At 32.6% G+C, this 16,761-nt stretch overlaps 7 protein-coding genes across 7 annotated transcripts; 2 read left to right on the top strand and 5 right to left on the bottom strand.

Annotated features, from left to right (window-relative positions):
• Positions 1–57: 57 nt before the first annotated feature.
• Positions 58–3,636, bottom strand: DFA_02260 (uncharacterized protein; the record flags this gene model as incomplete). The annotated part of the gene is made up of 6 exons (XM_004366593.1): positions 58–1,102; positions 2,081–2,641; positions 2,735–2,947; positions 3,015–3,117; positions 3,197–3,354; positions 3,437–3,636. 6 exons carry the CDS (start codon positions 3,634–3,636, stop codon positions 58–60), a joined length of 2,280 nt encoding a protein of 759 aa, XP_004366650.1.
• A 365-nt stretch (positions 3,637–4,001) lies between these two features.
• On the bottom strand, positions 4,002–4,769 carry DFA_02259 (uncharacterized protein; the record flags this gene model as incomplete). The annotated part of the gene is made up of 3 exons (XM_004366592.1): positions 4,002–4,185; positions 4,275–4,666; positions 4,746–4,769. The coding sequence occupies 3 exons, from the start codon at positions 4,767–4,769 to the stop codon at positions 4,002–4,004; spliced, it is 600 nt and encodes a 199-aa protein (XP_004366649.1).
• A 163-nt stretch (positions 4,770–4,932) lies between these two features.
• CAX1 (DUF307 family protein) lies at positions 4,933–7,890 on the bottom strand (the record flags this gene model as incomplete). Its single annotated transcript, XM_004366591.1, has 5 exons — positions 4,933–5,030; positions 5,339–5,466; positions 5,560–6,571; positions 6,672–7,159; positions 7,238–7,890. 5 exons carry the CDS (start codon positions 7,888–7,890, stop codon positions 4,933–4,935), a joined length of 2,379 nt encoding a protein of 792 aa, XP_004366648.1.
• Positions 7,891–8,675: 785 nt separating this feature from the next.
• On the top strand, positions 8,676–10,422 carry DFA_02257 (uncharacterized protein; the record flags this gene model as incomplete). Its single annotated transcript, XM_004366590.1, has 4 exons — positions 8,676–9,093; positions 9,171–9,755; positions 9,822–10,336; positions 10,369–10,422. 4 exons carry the CDS (start codon positions 8,676–8,678, stop codon positions 10,420–10,422), a joined length of 1,572 nt encoding a protein of 523 aa, XP_004366647.1.
• A 493-nt stretch (positions 10,423–10,915) lies between these two features.
• gpt10 (putative glycophosphotransferase) lies at positions 10,916–12,271 on the bottom strand (the record flags this gene model as incomplete). Its single annotated transcript, XM_004366589.1, has 4 exons — positions 10,916–11,457; positions 11,534–11,652; positions 11,760–11,957; positions 12,039–12,271. 4 exons carry the CDS (start codon positions 12,269–12,271, stop codon positions 10,916–10,918), a joined length of 1,092 nt encoding a protein of 363 aa, XP_004366646.1.
• A 344-nt stretch (positions 12,272–12,615) lies between these two features.
• On the bottom strand, positions 12,616–14,760 carry DFA_02255 (uncharacterized protein; the record flags this gene model as incomplete). The annotated part of the gene is made up of 1 exon (XM_004366588.1): positions 12,616–14,760. One exon carries the CDS (start codon positions 14,758–14,760, stop codon positions 12,616–12,618), a length of 2,145 nt encoding a protein of 714 aa, XP_004366645.1.
• Positions 14,761–14,918: 158 nt separating this feature from the next.
• On the top strand, positions 14,919–16,710 carry DFA_02254 (glucose-methanol-choline oxidoreductase; the record flags this gene model as incomplete). The annotated part of the gene is made up of 3 exons (XM_004366587.1): positions 14,919–15,942; positions 15,982–16,447; positions 16,530–16,710. The coding sequence occupies 3 exons, from the start codon at positions 14,919–14,921 to the stop codon at positions 16,708–16,710; spliced, it is 1,671 nt and encodes a 556-aa protein (XP_004366644.1).
• Between the last annotated feature and the right edge of the window lie 51 nt (positions 16,711–16,761).

Genomic DNA, 16,761 nt, shown 5'->3' with positions numbered 1-16,761 from the left:
TGGGTTGTTTGGATGAAGAGGAGGAGGAGGAGAGAGGGAGAGAAAGAGATTTTTAATTTAATCGCAACAAGTTACTTTTGGTTTAAAACTACGGTAACGACCAACAGCAACGTTACCAGCTATCGTACCGGCAATGACAGCAAAGAAGAGAGCAACGTTAAAGGTCATGGCAACCAACATTAAAAGGTAGGAGAGTGTCAATTCGAAACCGTGGAGGAAACCTCTGAGTAGATCAACCTTTAGGTTAAAGGTTGGATAGGTTCCTTTGAAAATACCCTTGCTGACAAGAGATTCGTTCGAGTTGATATCCAAGTCTCTGGCAAGTTGTTTCTCGGCTTCCCAACGTTTCTCGAGGATTGAACGGAGAGTCTTTTCACACTCGAAAATGATGGCGGCGAAAAAGATGAGAAACCAATAGCCAATGAATTGGTTTCTGGTACGTGGCACCCAAGTTTCAAACAAGATATAGTCGAGAATGCCAGTATGGAAAAACATACGCATCAATGGGATCTGCTCGCCAACTGGCAGCTCACAATAGACAGTGTTGAGTGAACTGGTTTGGAGGAGGGTACCTGGTTCGCACATTGATTTCCATGAAGCACATTCAGTCATGTCTGGCATCTGCTGACAGAGTTGAGTGTAGACATTCATGACGTCGCATTGGAGCATAGAGTAGGTTGGTGGAATGGTGCATTGCGAACAGGCATCCATGTTCATCGACGTGCAAATGCTATAGACATATTGCGAGAGTTGTTTGGTTTGTGGAAGCGATGGAATCATTTGGTACTTGGTGCATTGTTGGACGACCGATCCATTGCCACAGAGACTGTTGTAGTTGCTACAACCACCCATCTTTGGCATATCGGCTTGACAACCGTCTGCCAAGATTGAGAATGGATTGCAGACACCCGATTGACTGTCAATCGTTTGACATTGTTGTTGAATGTCACACAGTGCCATGAATTTCATCTGTCCACACAACGATCCAATATCCTGTGTAATGTTTTGAATTGGATATTGATAGTTTACACAACTACTGTCACTAGGTGTAGTGACACAATTAACTTGTCCATTTACTAAAGTTGAACAACCAATTATTAAACTTAATAATAATAGTAATATGTTCATGATCTATATAGAATAATATAATAATGGATGGAGGATGAAGAGGATTTTTTTTTTAAAAGGATGGATGAAGAGGAAGAAGAGGATAAACGAAGATTACATATGAAAAAATGTATATGTATTTAACAATTAAAAGAAGAAGAAGAGGAGGAGGAGGAGGAAGTAGAAGTGGATGAAGAGGAAAAAAATGAAGAGGATGAAGAGTTAATGAACTATTCTAATTCTAGATTGATTTTAGATTTAAAAGATAACACTACTGACGACTGTGATTGTATTATCTCCTAGTACTGATACTGATAGTAAAAAAAAAACTATAATATATTTGTTAATGAGATAAAGAGATTGAGAGATATATATTTAGTATGGAATATAATATAAACCTTTGATAATAAGGGGTTTCCTTTCTTTTTGTGGATGAAGGAGGGTATTGTGTGAGTGTGTTATCAAATATATTTTGTGTGATGGGTTGCACAGCAGAGAGCATAGCAAGCAAATCTACATCGACGATCTATTGATAGATAATCATAAAATGTTTTAGTTTGTATTACCTTTTAATTATCTATATATAAAGTAAAAATAAGAGAATGTTTGTTGTGTTGTTTGAGTTTATGCTCAAATCGATCACCCTTTGTTGCTATATATAATTAAATTCTTATTCTAAAAATGCTTAAAGAATAATTTTCACTAGAATAATCATAAAAAAGGATGGTTAAATCTGGGAAGAATGACGAGGCGACAAAAATTGGAAACCCAGTTTATTGGACACCTAATGATTCTAAAACACAATTGCATCGTCACAACAATCACATCTTGTGTTGAAAGATAATAATAATATTATTATCATTATTAATAAATAATTCATGGAGGAGGAGGAGGAGGAGGTTAAATTTAAAAATAATAAATAATATTTATTTAGTTTAGATTTTATAATTTAATGATAATATTAAATTTAAACATTAAAAAGGCAATGAAATCAAAGAATGCAAACCAACCAAGTGAAAAGACAGTACTAGCAAGATAGCCATTACGTAGCCATGTGAGATACATTTTTTCATAGATGGCCGTCCACAACGACGTTCCATCAGACGTGTGAAGATAAAACATAAATATGATTTCAATAAAGATCATCAGAGTGTAGATTGATATTGGGTTCATACCGATCCACATAAATGGTTGAATAGAGAATTCAATATGACGTTTGACAGTTGGACTCCATTCAACGACATCTAATAGATAGTATGCTACACTAATTAAAAGTGATCCACAGGCCACTGTAATCAGAGCAAAACTAAAACTCCAAATTAATTTGTTGACTGGCATCTTTGTTACACCCAATGCAATACCAGTCACACCAAATACAACTGCGATACCAATCCAACGAATTAGAATATTCAAATGAGCATAATCATGTTTTCTATAGAATCGGGTAAATATTCTACCTAATTCTAATCCCATCCATGTTGTTATAAATGCACTAAATGTTGATAATAATCCTTCTGGATCATTTGGATGAATCCTAATAGGAAATAAATAAATATAAAAATTAATTAAATCATTAATATTGTTGTGGTATACCACAACAACTAGGTTTGTTTTAAGTTTCACATACATATTAGCACCTAGAACCGAATTATCAATATAAGAACCAGCATTACAAGATGGAGTAAGAACACCTCTACCACAACCAGGAACATCTAATCCATACATCACAGATAGATAGATGGCAGCACAAGCAACTAAAAATATTCTTTGTCCAACAAGTGGTAGTAACAAGAAACTACAACAACATGCAAAATAACATATTGATATTCTTTGTAATACTCTAAATAATGAAATAAATCAAATTAGTAAATGATTCATTCACATATGATCCATCCAACATAATATACCCCATAACTCTAAAACTATCAAATACGAATTTATGTGCCATTAAATTAAGGAATGCTTGAATAAAAAACAATAATAATGTTCTTCTTATAATATTGTACCATGCTAATAAAAAAAAGATAAAGAGATAATATTAGAAAAGGAGAGCACATATATTCTAAATGTGATTAATAATAATAATTACTTTTAATATCATTCTTTGCCGATTTTAAAGCCAAAGCGACCGAGAAACCACAAATAAAGAGAAAAGATGGAAAGATTAAATCGGCTGTTGAAAGTCCATTCCATTCTGTTTCAAGAAGTGGCCAAATAACTTGTGGTCCTCCTTGATTATCAACTAAGCTATATATATATATTTAAATACAAAAGTTAGAGAGAGAGAGACACATGACAGTATACTATCAATGTTTACTACACTACATACATCATTCCAAATATAGTTAATCCTCTAACAGTGTCTAATGAAAGTACTCTTTTTCTTTGGGTTGTTGTAGGTGTAGCTGATGGTGTCTTTGTTATTGTCGCAGTACTGTCATCATTATTGATTGGTAAAGATACATGTTGTTGCTCATTTAAAAGAGGTGATTTCTCTGTATGATTGTGACTAATATTTTCTATGCTCATTCCTCTCCTTCACCCTCTTCTACCTATATATATATACGACTATTATTACACAATGTATTACAATGCATCTATAGTCCGATAGGAGGAGGGAAGAGGTGATGAGATTCGAACAATGCAACATTGATTGAACCGAAAAATAAATTTTTAAATCCCCTTTGGAAAAAGATATTTATTTTTCCCAACAAGTCCCTAAATTAGTATCTTATTCGGAGACAATTAAATATTTAAAAGTGGTATTGAAAAGTATCCTGGTCATCATCATACCCAGGATATATTGATACACATTACTTTAGTATTGACAATATATATATATTTTATATTTATTTAAATTAATTTTTTTTATACACTCTACTATGATTGTTGATTTAAAACTTTGAATCAGTAGCTCTGGCAGCCAAATAAGTCTTCAAAGCTGGTACTTCAGAAACAGTAGTATAGAGAGCAGAAAGAGTTGGGTACTTGGTGGTTTCAAGTTGGTATACCTTTAAGAAATTCAAATGATCAATGGCATGGAAGACTGCAATATCAGCTGATGTTAATGATTTTCCACTATAATAGTATTAATAAATTGATATGGATTAGTATAATGATAAAATACCATTATTATTATTTGATGATTAAATGTTTGTTATACATACACAAATTGTTTACCACCATTTTTCAAGAGTAATTCTTCCCATCTGGTTAAAAACTTTGGAATAGTTTCAGTCTTGTACTTGTTGAACTTTTCTTCGTTGTCCTTTGTTTGCCAGTATGGAGTCAAGACATCCCAGATTGATTCAATGATGGCATCACCATGGGCAATATCTACATTATTGTCACCAGCAATCTTGTACTTTTGAGCGACGTATCTAATGATTGATCCGGATTGAGCCAATTCGATTTCATTGTCTTCAAAGAATGGAATTTGACCAAATGGGAGACGAGCTCTAAGGGCATCATCAATATTCTCTACTCTAACATCCTTGAATGAGACACCTGCAAAGGTTAACAAGAGACGTACTACTTCTCCCTTTCCTCTTCCGTTAAACTAAAAATTAAAAAGATTGATTGGTTAGTAAAAGAATATGAGTTTGGTCTAACTACTTCATCTATAGTTCGCAACATACATAATAAAAAGTTGGTTGTGACATTTTAGAATATATATGAGTTATAAAACAAATAAGTTAATTATTTATATTTGATTGATTGCTTGGTTGTTGATTTAATTGAATGATTTAAAAAGAGTCTATTGACCAACTATTTATGTTTTTCTATTGCTTTGTGTAATCACCAATTTTCTTTGGAATTTCATTTTTAAATTGAATCATCAGAGAAGAATATCTTGAACAGGTTGATTCTCGATTGACTATCAGCCCGGGAACTTGCTTCTCCCAAAGGTTGTAAAAAACCCCCTAAAAATACAAAGAGAAGAGCCAGATGAGCTTCTTTTGATATTTTTGACTCACACCGCGAAAACAATACAAAAGGTACCTTCAGAAGACGCTTCCTCTACAAAAACAACAGGTCATCAATATGTGCACATATTAATGTGTGGAATTGAATGAAATTTAATTTTATAATGATCACTCTTTTGTGTATGATTATTTATTATAATATAAATATGTATGTATGTATTTTAAAGTTTTATTTTTTTTTTTTGATAAATGTTAAGAATCGGGAGTAAAGAAGAAAGCAAATACAATGATTAAATAAACAATACAAAGAGTTGAACCAATGAAATAATTGGTTTTACCATTACTGAAAATAACATTCATTACAATCACTCCAAAGAATACCGCAAAGAAATCAATTAATGGGAAAATCAATGTAAATGATCCATTACTACTCCTATAAATATTAAAAGAATTGAATAATTAATATCGATGAAATTATGATTATTATAATTATTATTATTATTTATATTTTTTTGTTTTGACTTACAAATGATTTAAAATGGCAGAAATAAATACTAATACTGGCATTTGGAAAAGAGTGATTTGGACGGCAGCTGATGCACCAATTTCAAGTGCGAGTGGCATGTTATTGTTGAGTGCAAATTGGATGGCATTTAGGTATTCGGCGGCGGATGGGATGATACCTAGAATGGTGACACCAAGGAATTCGTGGGTGAGACCGAGTAGTTGAACAACTGGATCGATCGATTCGACGAGTTTCTCAGAGACCAAAGCAAACATGGTGGTACATATACAAAGGACAATGATACATTGTTTCTTGCTCCATTCACTTTCAACAGATGCTTCGCCGTTGCTATTGTGACCATGACCCTTTTCCTTTTTGTCTTCGATTGGATGGAGGATGTGAGTGTGTGTCTTTAGTGTAAACAAGAGACCGACGAGATAGGCTACGGGCAATGTACCAGAGATGATGTACATAAGAGTACGAGCCTTACCAGTGTAGACGGGATCGTCATCCAAGTCACTTTGAACATAGGCACAATTCGTGCAACTCATAGCTCCAGTCACATCGGTACAACCAGTGCACGAGAGCGAGTAGTTGCCATAGATCTTGTAAAAGATGGTTGGTGCAAACGCACCGATAACAGCCACCGTCAACAAGGCAGTGCTGACACCCATGACGGTTGGGTTAAACTTTTGTTCCTTGTGTTTGATGCCACCAATCACCATCGACAGACCTGGAATCAACAACATGGCACCCAAAAGTGCACCGGTCAGGGCTGAACGAGCAACCTCTTCTTGTTGGCCATTGATGGTGACAATGTAGAGAATCAACTCAATGATTGATCCAAAACTAGCGTTGATCAAAGCACCGACAGCAAAACTAGTCTGTGCCGATAAACTAGCAATCGCCATACCATTATAATAGGACAATGGAATGGTCGATAATATACAACAAAGGAATATAACAACTGGATGAATAACATGTTCTAAAAAGTATCCAAATATTAATGATAAAATTACAAATGGTAATAAATCTAAAAAAAAAAAAAAAAAAAAAATTAGATTAATATAATGAATGAAACAAGTAATAATAATAATTAATTATATTTTTTGTATTTTTTTCTATATACATACTAACCAAACAAATATTCATTCCATTTAAAGTATATTTATAATAAATACGATTGATAGCTTCAACAGGGAAATTAATGATTTGACAATCAGAACGAGGTGAAATGGATTGTCTAACCAAAAGTGGATTTGCCAAAAGATTCCAAAGAATTTTAGATTGCATTTTAGAGGTTGGAATCATAACAACGATCAACCAAGTAAATGCCATTATGATACCATGGAATAAAATGAGAATGGGAGCTGCCAATAGATAGTAAAGGACACGACCAATATTGATTGATAGACTCGATCTATCCTTGATTGGATTACTCAAGGAAGCATATGAAGTTCTACTGGTACCTCTCAACGGTTGTTTTTCACCATCCATATCTGAACCACCCAACGATGCATATTGATTCAATGCCAATTGCAAGTATTTACCAAAAGGCCATAACACAAATCCTTTCATATCCCATAATATCTTTGCAAATGGGAATCCAAAATATGTTATTCTAAAAAATAAAAGAAATTAAAAAAGAGAGATTAATAAATAGTTGTTGATTTAATATTCAATATTTCTGTTTACATACGTTAAAATAAAGGATAATAAAACAAATATTAAATATAAAAGGGAACCAAAAAAGATAGAATAAACATAATTGCCAATAGTATTGATACCTCTGTATGAACTTGTTGGACCACCATCCAAATACAATTGTCTAACCTCTGGTGAATGATCATCGATATTCTTTTTTGTGATTTTCGATTTGAAAGGTCTGAAACCAAACATATGATTTTGAATGGTTCTTCTTGCCTCTAATGCACTAGTATCATCGGTAATACCATAGTCTTTGTATGTCAATGGTGTATCTGGTGTTGCCATTGTTCTAGATAATGATAATTGTGACCCTTCATCTCCATCCAATGCATTTGGATCAAGTGAATGATGTAATCTCTTTCTTGGTCCATTATTATTATTATTATTATTATTATTGTTATTGTTATTATTATTACTACTATTTGGTATATCAACTGATGTTGATAATATTGCACCAGGTGAATTAGAGTTTACTATTTGATAGGTTTGATATTGCCCAGATGTTGATGTTGACTGTGCTGGTGTTGATTGTGATAATATTGGTTGTTGTTGTTGTTGTTGATTTTCATCAGTGCTATCATTACCTGGAGTTTCATAATAGAAACCTCCACTATTCTTTAAAGAACCTAAAGGTATATCTGACATTCTATTCTTTACTCTGCTCTCTACTCTACTTTTCTTTCCACCACAAAATCTATTCTTCTTCTTTTAAAAAGTGTCTATTCGAATCTTATTGTTGTTGTTGTTGTTGTGGTAGTAGTAGTAGTTTGTTGATGTTAACTTTATGATGTATGTTAAACTTTAGTTATACAATTGTTGTAACTACGGACAGACAGACAGACAGAGGGAGCAGCGATTAGGATATTTAAAGTATGGGTTTTCATTCATTCCTTGATCATTGCTTGCTTTTAAAGAAAAAAATGAATTGTTTTGAGCGTATTTTTTCACACGAAAATTCAAGGTGCCGAAACTACAGTGTTAATCTTAACACACAGGATGAGATTATTTATTTCTTTTCTGCTGGTGTATGATTTGATTCATTTAATCATTTTAAGAAGACTGGATGCAAAAGCATGATATAGTAGACTTTTATATTTATTTAATCATCAGCTGATCTTTTTGGCATTGCAACCCTGTTGACCTGGCCTGGTAAATTAAAGCATACTTGTCCACAAGACATCATCAATCAACAGGTGAATCCTTCTTCCTTACAGCTGCTAGCAACCTACCTACCTACCTGTTTTTAATATTAAAACAAAATAAATGAACGGTTGGGTTGGGTTGGGTGAGGGTTTAAAAATCAGTTGATTTGCACTATAAAAGCGATAACAAACAATAAATATTAACATAAAACTAATAATAAGAAGTAGTAGTAATAATGTTATTTATTTTAAATCATAGATAGACATTGAGAGAGAGAAAGAGAGAAAATGGAAATAAAATCTGTACTCTGTAATAATAGTAGTAGTAATAGTAATAACAACATACTCAATAATGATATACAACAACTTGTGGACAATGATGATAATGAAGATCTTTTAACAAATCAACCCATTGAATTAATACTTTATATCATATCAATGTGTAATCCATTTGATATTATCAATTCAATATCAAGAGTATCTAGGTTACTCTATAGATGTAGTAGAAATAATTCATTGTGGAAGATGATTGCATTGAATCATATGATCCCTGATCAAATGAATAGAATCCCCATACCAAACTATTCCAATACTGGTAATTCATCGTCGTCATCATCATCATTGTTTGATCAACTATCAAAACAATACCAACCAGATATCAATTGGTTAAATTATTTTGTAGAAAATGTATCATTAAATCAAAACGGTATGTTTGGAATCATAATTATAATTACTGTCTGTCTGTCTGTCTGTGTCTTTTTATTAACATTTTAAAATATTTAGATTCAATGATGTGGTCTAAAAGAACACCAACAACTAAAACATTGCAAAGATATTGTCATACATCGACAACGATAATCTCCTCTGAGGAAAAAGGTAAAACAAAGTTTATGGTGATTGGTGGTAGTGATTGTGATACTGCTGTTGCAAAGTCGGATATTATCATTGTTGATCCTTTGGAACCAACATTTAAAATGAATCAACCAATCATTAAAAAAGAGGTATCGGATCATTGTTTTGTAGAAATGGCAGAGTTGGACATTGGCATTTGTAGACATACAGCCGATTATATACCTGGGGTTGGTGTATTTGTATTTGGTGGATTACGTACCATTTCTAAAAATTCTTGTGTGTTTTTATCTCTTCCTCGTCATACCATTAAATCAAACTCTATGGATCTAATGATTTATCAATCCAACAAAGATGATGGTGTGGATCGCATTATTTGGAAACCATTAAAAACTACTGGAACTATTCCATCTTCTCGTTCTGATCATACTTCAACTGTCATTGGAAAGGATATATATATTTTTGGTGGATCAGATGAATCAATTAAACCTTTAAATGATTTATATGTTTTTCATACAGGTAAGAAGAAAAAGGCAACTCTATCTCTCTCTATATTTTTTTTAACTTATTATTTTAATTTTATAGATACTATGGTTTGGGAAAAGATTGAATGTTTATCACCACCTTCACCGAGATCAGGCCATTCAATGATATCTGTTGGAAAAACTATTTATATCTATGGTGGAGGTGTATGGGATCGAATTAAAAGTTGGGTCAATAGAAATAGTCAACTCTTTAAATTAGAGATTGACGACCATGTTGGTCATGACAGTTGTTGTATTTTAGAATGGAAAGAAATTAAATGTTACAAATCCCCAACAATGACAACCTTTTCTTCATTTTTCGCCGTTGGACATCATATATTTTTATTGTTTGGTGGATGTTATAATAGTTTTTTGACAGATTCCAAATACTACCTTGACACAATCACCAATATATGGCATCCATTAAAAGGAATCAACTCTCCATCAAATAAGAACTGTGCAGGTTTATGTACATTGGGTAACAAAATATATTTTATTGGTGGTTCAAACGGATCGGTTCATGTTGATATTTTAGAAATAGTAAAGTTGATCGGATTAGCTATTGATTACTTTTTGGTTATTAACATTTAATTTATCCTTTTATATAGTCATGGATTAGTAAATCAAAGTCATATTCTGAAATTATGATTAAAGGTGGATAAAACAACACCAATTAATTTGTGTATATACTATTGTAAAAAGAGAAAGTTCATTATCTCTCCGTCATGGAGACTGACGCAGATATAAATAAATATAACAACCAGTCGACGTCTGCAGTGGATCTTTAAGTACCCTGAGGTGTACTTGATCCATGGCCCCTACTCGCTACTATCTCGTCGCAACAAATATTCAATGTTTTAAAATAATAAATCTTATTCATTTTTTTTAAATCAATTCAATCCTTAAAAGTTGTCTATCCATGCTGTTCCGAATTTGTTATTATTATTAAATAGTTTAGTTATTTATTATTAATTTAAACAAGTACCAGTTAAATTGATTTGTTTTAAAAAAGTTATGATTACCAAAAATAACATTTAAAAAGTAATCATGATTATGGCTGGCTGCGAAATATGTATAAATAATGGTGGTGGTGGTGGTGGCGGTTATCGATTAATAAACCAAGAGGAGTGTAACTTTTAGTGTTTAGTTAATGTTTTACAATTCCCATGAAGGTTTCTCTGGGAAGAAAGTTTCAAACATTATATATAATTCATCGATAACTTCTTGATTTGGATTGTCGACAGAGAGACCATCGTTGAGGCAAACAGTCTTTGGACGACGATCGAGAATCTTTTTATATTCGACCTTCATCTTTGAAAGATCGTCTTGAATGAGAGCATAGTGATTAATGGCACGTGGTGTAAACGTGGCATAGTAACGTTGAACCATTTGAAGGTAGAGGAATGGAACTTGGACATCTTGTGCAGTACGGAATGGATGACGGGCAGTAGCCTTGAATTCCTCTGGCAACAATTGTTGCATGTCTTTGAAAATCTTTTTGTTGAAAAAGTTGGCACCATGTGAAGCATAGTGTCTGTTTGAATTGTCAACCTCCCATTCTCTATTTAAAAGTTCGTTGGTATAGGCTACCGATGCATGCCAAATATTTTGTTGTTTCTCTTTTGATTGTGGTGCTGTCCATGATGATTTATAAATTGCTTGACCATATACTGGATCCCAAAAATCTTTTGGTTCAACTAAAGTGTTTAAAAATAAATAATTGTTAGCTCTCAATGTATCATAAGAATGATCATGATTATTATCGCAACATACTTGGTGATCCAACAAAAATATCATCATTAAAATAAATAAAACAATCAGCTACCTGATCATCTGGTAGATTGAAAAAGTTGGCTTCAATACCATTAGAATTAAATGTTGGTACATCTTCACTATAAAAATATATTAGAAATATATATAGTCAGTAAATATCAAATATTTGATGATGAGTCATCATCACAATAACTCTTTTCTCTTTTCTTTTTTCTTTCATTCTTACACATTTGGGAAATAATCTCTGTGAAAGATAAAGTTAATCTCATCGTTATTTGTATCAAACCATGAAGGATATTGGTCGTCGGCAACAACATGTACCCTTCTAATCCATGGAGCATACTTTTTCAAACTTCTTAAACTGTATTTCAAACCCATCAAATCTCTGAATCTATTGTTACCTGGTTGTGAATATCTGCTATTACTGTAATATATAAATAAATAAATGAGAGCAAGTTAATAAGTTGCACTCTCTATAGTATTATCTCCATAATCTACTACATACCCAGATCTTTGAGTTCTCTTTTCAATGTGAATTGGGTCACTACCATTTACCCAAGTGTAAACAGCATCTATATGTTCGCAATGGAATACCTCTTTGGTAGGAAGAGTAGCTGGGGAAGTAGTCGGACCTCCACCTGTTGCACCTTCACCACCTTGATTTCTAGTTAGGTATACCAATATCGATGCCAACCATACCAACGATATGAGTAAAAATATAAACGTTAGTTTATTCATCTTTCTTTCTACTTCTTCTTATTTGTATGAGTATGTATTAGGTATATCAATTAGATTTGTTGTATTGTTAAAAACAGAGAAAGAGATAGAAAGAAAGAGATAAAACTATTCTAATTATTATTATTAGAATACAATAACCCCTCAAACCTTAAAAGTTGGTTCACAACAAAGATCTTTTTTTTCTTTTTTTTTTTTTTTTTTTCCAACCGAAATCGGTCGACCAAAGAAGAAGTTCTTCCTCTTTTTCGGACTCCTACTCTGTGTAAAAGTCGTAATCCTCCACATACATCGATAAAAATATAATATTTAATAATAATATATTTTTGGATTATTTATTTATTTATTTATTTATTTGTTGTTGGATCTTTATTATTACTTATTTGTTGAATAATAACAAAACTATCTGGTTGTGATATAAAATGAAGATATAAATCTCTTTCTTGGGTTCTATCATTGTCCAAGTAGAACCTGTCTGTAATGTTGATCAATCCACCATATAGTGTATTTTTGTTTACCATCAATACATAATTATGATCGATTCTTTTGATTTGATAATCGTATGTTGAACTATCACTGTAATTGAAAATAAATAACTCCTCTACATCCTTTCTAAGTACAAGTTCATTCAACTTTAAACTAAAATGATTACCATTGGGAATGTCAACTCTATATTCAAGTATTTTTAATTTTGATCTTGTATCACTGTCGTTGTTATTGTTGTTGTTTATAAAATCGATATTTTTAAATGGATCTAGTGAATAAGAGGAAGAATGGATATCATCCTTCAATTTTGTGCTATTGGCTACACAAATTAGATGTTCAACAGAGGTTGGAATATAATATCTTTCCTCAAATTGAGCATCAAAGTATTTAAGAGAAGAAGGATAAATAGTGGGAAGTGGTTTGGTTGAGCCAACAATTTCTAGTCTCTCCAAGTGTGGTAGGAATGTTGACAAATCATCATCGTCGAAATCGGGTTGGCAGAATTCCAACTTTAGTGTTTTGAGAGACTTTGGAATAATGTCCGAGTTGATTGGACCTATGTAGGATAAAAGGTGGAGATACTCTAATCCTTGTGGTAACGATCCGGCGAGAATGTTGTCATCTATTCCAGTAAAGAATATCTCTAGATAAAGCAATCCCGATGGTAAAAGACCTACAGGTATAGGTCTCTCTGCACTAGGGATTATAAGTTTCTTGAGATGTAGAGGTAGGTGGTCACCAAACAACAAAAGTGAGTCTAAATCTGTTTCTAGTTTGGTTAAACCAGATGGAAGGATGTTATTGAGGTTTGTCGTCCACATTTGAAACTTTAATACTGATAGGTTTAAAGGTAGACTAATGTGATTACATCCTCTTGAACTAAAATCTAATGAAAGCTTTTTAAGCCCTTTCAAATGGTCAAGTATAATTGCAAAGGGTGTCTCCTCTTCCTCTTCCTCTTCTACATTTTTCACTAGTGGTGAATATTTAATAAAGAGATTACGTAGTGATTGTGGAAATAATGAGATTGGTGGTGGTTGTGATAGTTTAATGTGTAAAGTCTTTAATGTTGGTGGTAATAAATTGGGTTGATTAATATCATCCAATATATCGATACTAGAGATATCTAGTGTTGTAAGATTTGAAGAGGATGGGGATGAAGAGGAAGAGGATAAATTTCTAAAAAGGGTCTTTAAATTTAAAGGTTGATGACGATCCATATTAGAGGAGATGACAAGTGATTCAGTTGTTGATGGGATATAAATATGAGGACAATAGTGAAGGAATATATTTTTCAATCCAATCAACCTTTCAACCAAGATGGCAGTTGATTCATTAAATTCTGTTGATACAATCTCTAATGATTCCAATTGACTGTTATTGATATTATTATTATTATTATTGGAGACGACTGTAGCCAACACTTTATCTAGATGATTAGTTTCCAAGCCACGTAATACCAATGTTTTAGTTGTTGATGGAATATCTGTAAATATTCCTTCTTGTAATTGTAATAGTTGATGTTGTGGTGTATCTTCATCATCAATTTGGAATGGTCTAATTGTTACATTGGTTATTGGATAACTATTATTATTATTATTATTATTATTATCTATTTGATTTGTTGTATGTTGTATTAATGCACTATAATCATCATTGAGACGACGATCACTATCTAGATTAGTTTCATTGTGCAACAAGACCAATTGATTAGCTAGAGCATTATCAAATAATGATTTGAATGCACCTAGGTGAAATCTAGTCAAAGATGATAATAGATTAAAGTTTAAAACTTCATGTATACCATCAATCCTCCATTTATAAAAGCCAATACCTTTGAATGCAAGATGACGTTGTGGTTGTTGTCTGAGAATATCAAAGTATAACCTTTTACAAGTCAACAATAAACATATAAGATCTACATTATCTTTAATGTACTCTATTATTTTATATAAAATAATGTTTGGTATTATATTGATAAGATAACAAGGTGTATCTATCTCCATCGTTCCTGTAAATTGCAAACTACACAAAAAATGCTTGAACTTCAAATCTCTCTTTTAATAACAACAATTTTTTATATATTTTTTTTGAACCGTCGCAACCGCCTATCCTGAATAACATTTTGATTTGTGTTAAGCGTTAAAAATAGAAAGAAATTAGAATGAAATTATTATTATTATTTATATTTTTATATTTTGGATATATTCAATCTGATAGTATACCATCATCATCATCATCTGCAGCATCAGATCAACAACAATCAAAAAAGGATGAATCAATATTTGGAAAGATTAGTAAAACAGTAGAATATGATTATATTATATTAGGAGCAGGAACATCGGGATCTGTAGTTGCCAATAAGCTATCGGCAAACAAACTTAACCGTGTTTTATTGGTAGAGGAAGGTAAATATCCTCAACATCCACTCATCTGGGAACCAAATGGATGGTCTGACAACTGGATCTTTAATTATCAGCCAGACTATGCAAAGTCTTTCTTCTCAACTCCTCGATCAAATACTCATAATAGATCGATAGAGTTGAGAAGAGGTGTTGGTTTGGGTGGTTGTGGTATGATCAATGCTATGATCTTTCAAGTTGGTGTAAAGGAAGACTATGACCTTTGGGTAGAACATTGTGGTGGTGACATGGAATGGGACTTTGACACATCCATTAAACCATTGGTCGATAGTGAATTGTTCAACAAGGCATTCAATGTACGTGTTAATGACAAGGACCGTGTATTCCTACCAGAGATGAAACAAGTACTCCAAGACGTTGGATATACCTATGGTGAAGAGATTGACACCAGAATTGGTTTATTCTTGGATAGAAGGTTTGCACAATCTTTTGACAATCGAACCGGTCATTGGAAGAGACAAACATCGTATGGTCAGTTTGTAGATAATATCATTGCCGATCGTTCCAATCTTGATGTCTATGAAGGTACAAAGGCACTAAAGTTGGACGTAGAAGTTGACAAGAAAAAGGCAATGGTTGAAGCCAAAGGTGTCTATCTCTTGGACAAAACAACACATCGTATCATTTATGCCAAAGTTAGAAAACAAATCGTAATTAGTATGGGTGCATACGATTCTCCACTGTTCCTTCAATTCTCTGGTATCGGTGATTGGGAATCACTCCGTAGAGCTGGCATCAAACCAGTACTCCATTCACCATATGTTGGTAAGAATCTGTATGACCATATGTTCTCCTATATTCTAGGAGCATCTGTTAGCGACCAATATAGTCATATACCTCCATCAGCCTTTCTACATGATGTAGCTGCCGACGGCTACGTTATCTATGGTCCAAAACCAGAAGACAATAATGGTAGTCAAAAGATTAAATGGATTCTTAATCCAGATATTAGACCTTTCATGGGTGGTAATAGATTCATTTGTTTTGTTGAATTGGTTTATCCACAATCTTCTGGTTCCATTCAAATTGAAAATGCAACAACCACCAGTTTCACAGTTCCATTGGTCGACAAAAACTATCTTTCATCACAACAAGATATCAATGTCATTCAAGATGGTCTAAAAGCTTGTAGAATGATTGAATCTAAACTTTTAGAAAGAGGGTATCTTCAAGGTGATGAATTCTTACCTGGTTTTGCTGTTCAATCTTTGGAAGATCTTGAAAAACATATTCGTGCTACTTCTCTAACTGATTATCATCCACATGGAAGGTAACAAAACAAAAAAGAAAAGAAAAATAACAAATATATACATACAAACTAATTTATTTATTTATTTTATTTTTTTATTTAGTGTTAGAATGGGATCAGATGTTACATCACCACTTTCACCAAGATTAAAATTAAAAGGATCAAAGAATATTAATGTAATCGATGCATCTGTAATTCCAGTGACTCCTTCATCCAATACCAACATACCTTCAGTCATCATTGCTCTTAAGGGTTCTTCATTCATTCTTCAAGAAGATGAATAAATAAAACAAAACGTTTCATTCATGGTAATTGATATCATTACCAAAGAATCA

This window comes from Cavenderia fasciculata, assembly GCF_000203815.1.
Source record: "Cavenderia fasciculata unplaced genomic scaffold Scf_Dfasci-G-b-143d02.r1-5, whole genome shotgun sequence".
Lineage (NCBI taxonomy): Eukaryota > Evosea > Eumycetozoa > Acytosteliales > Cavenderiaceae > Cavenderia > Cavenderia fasciculata.
This window is presented reverse-complemented; position numbering and strand designations above follow the sequence as displayed.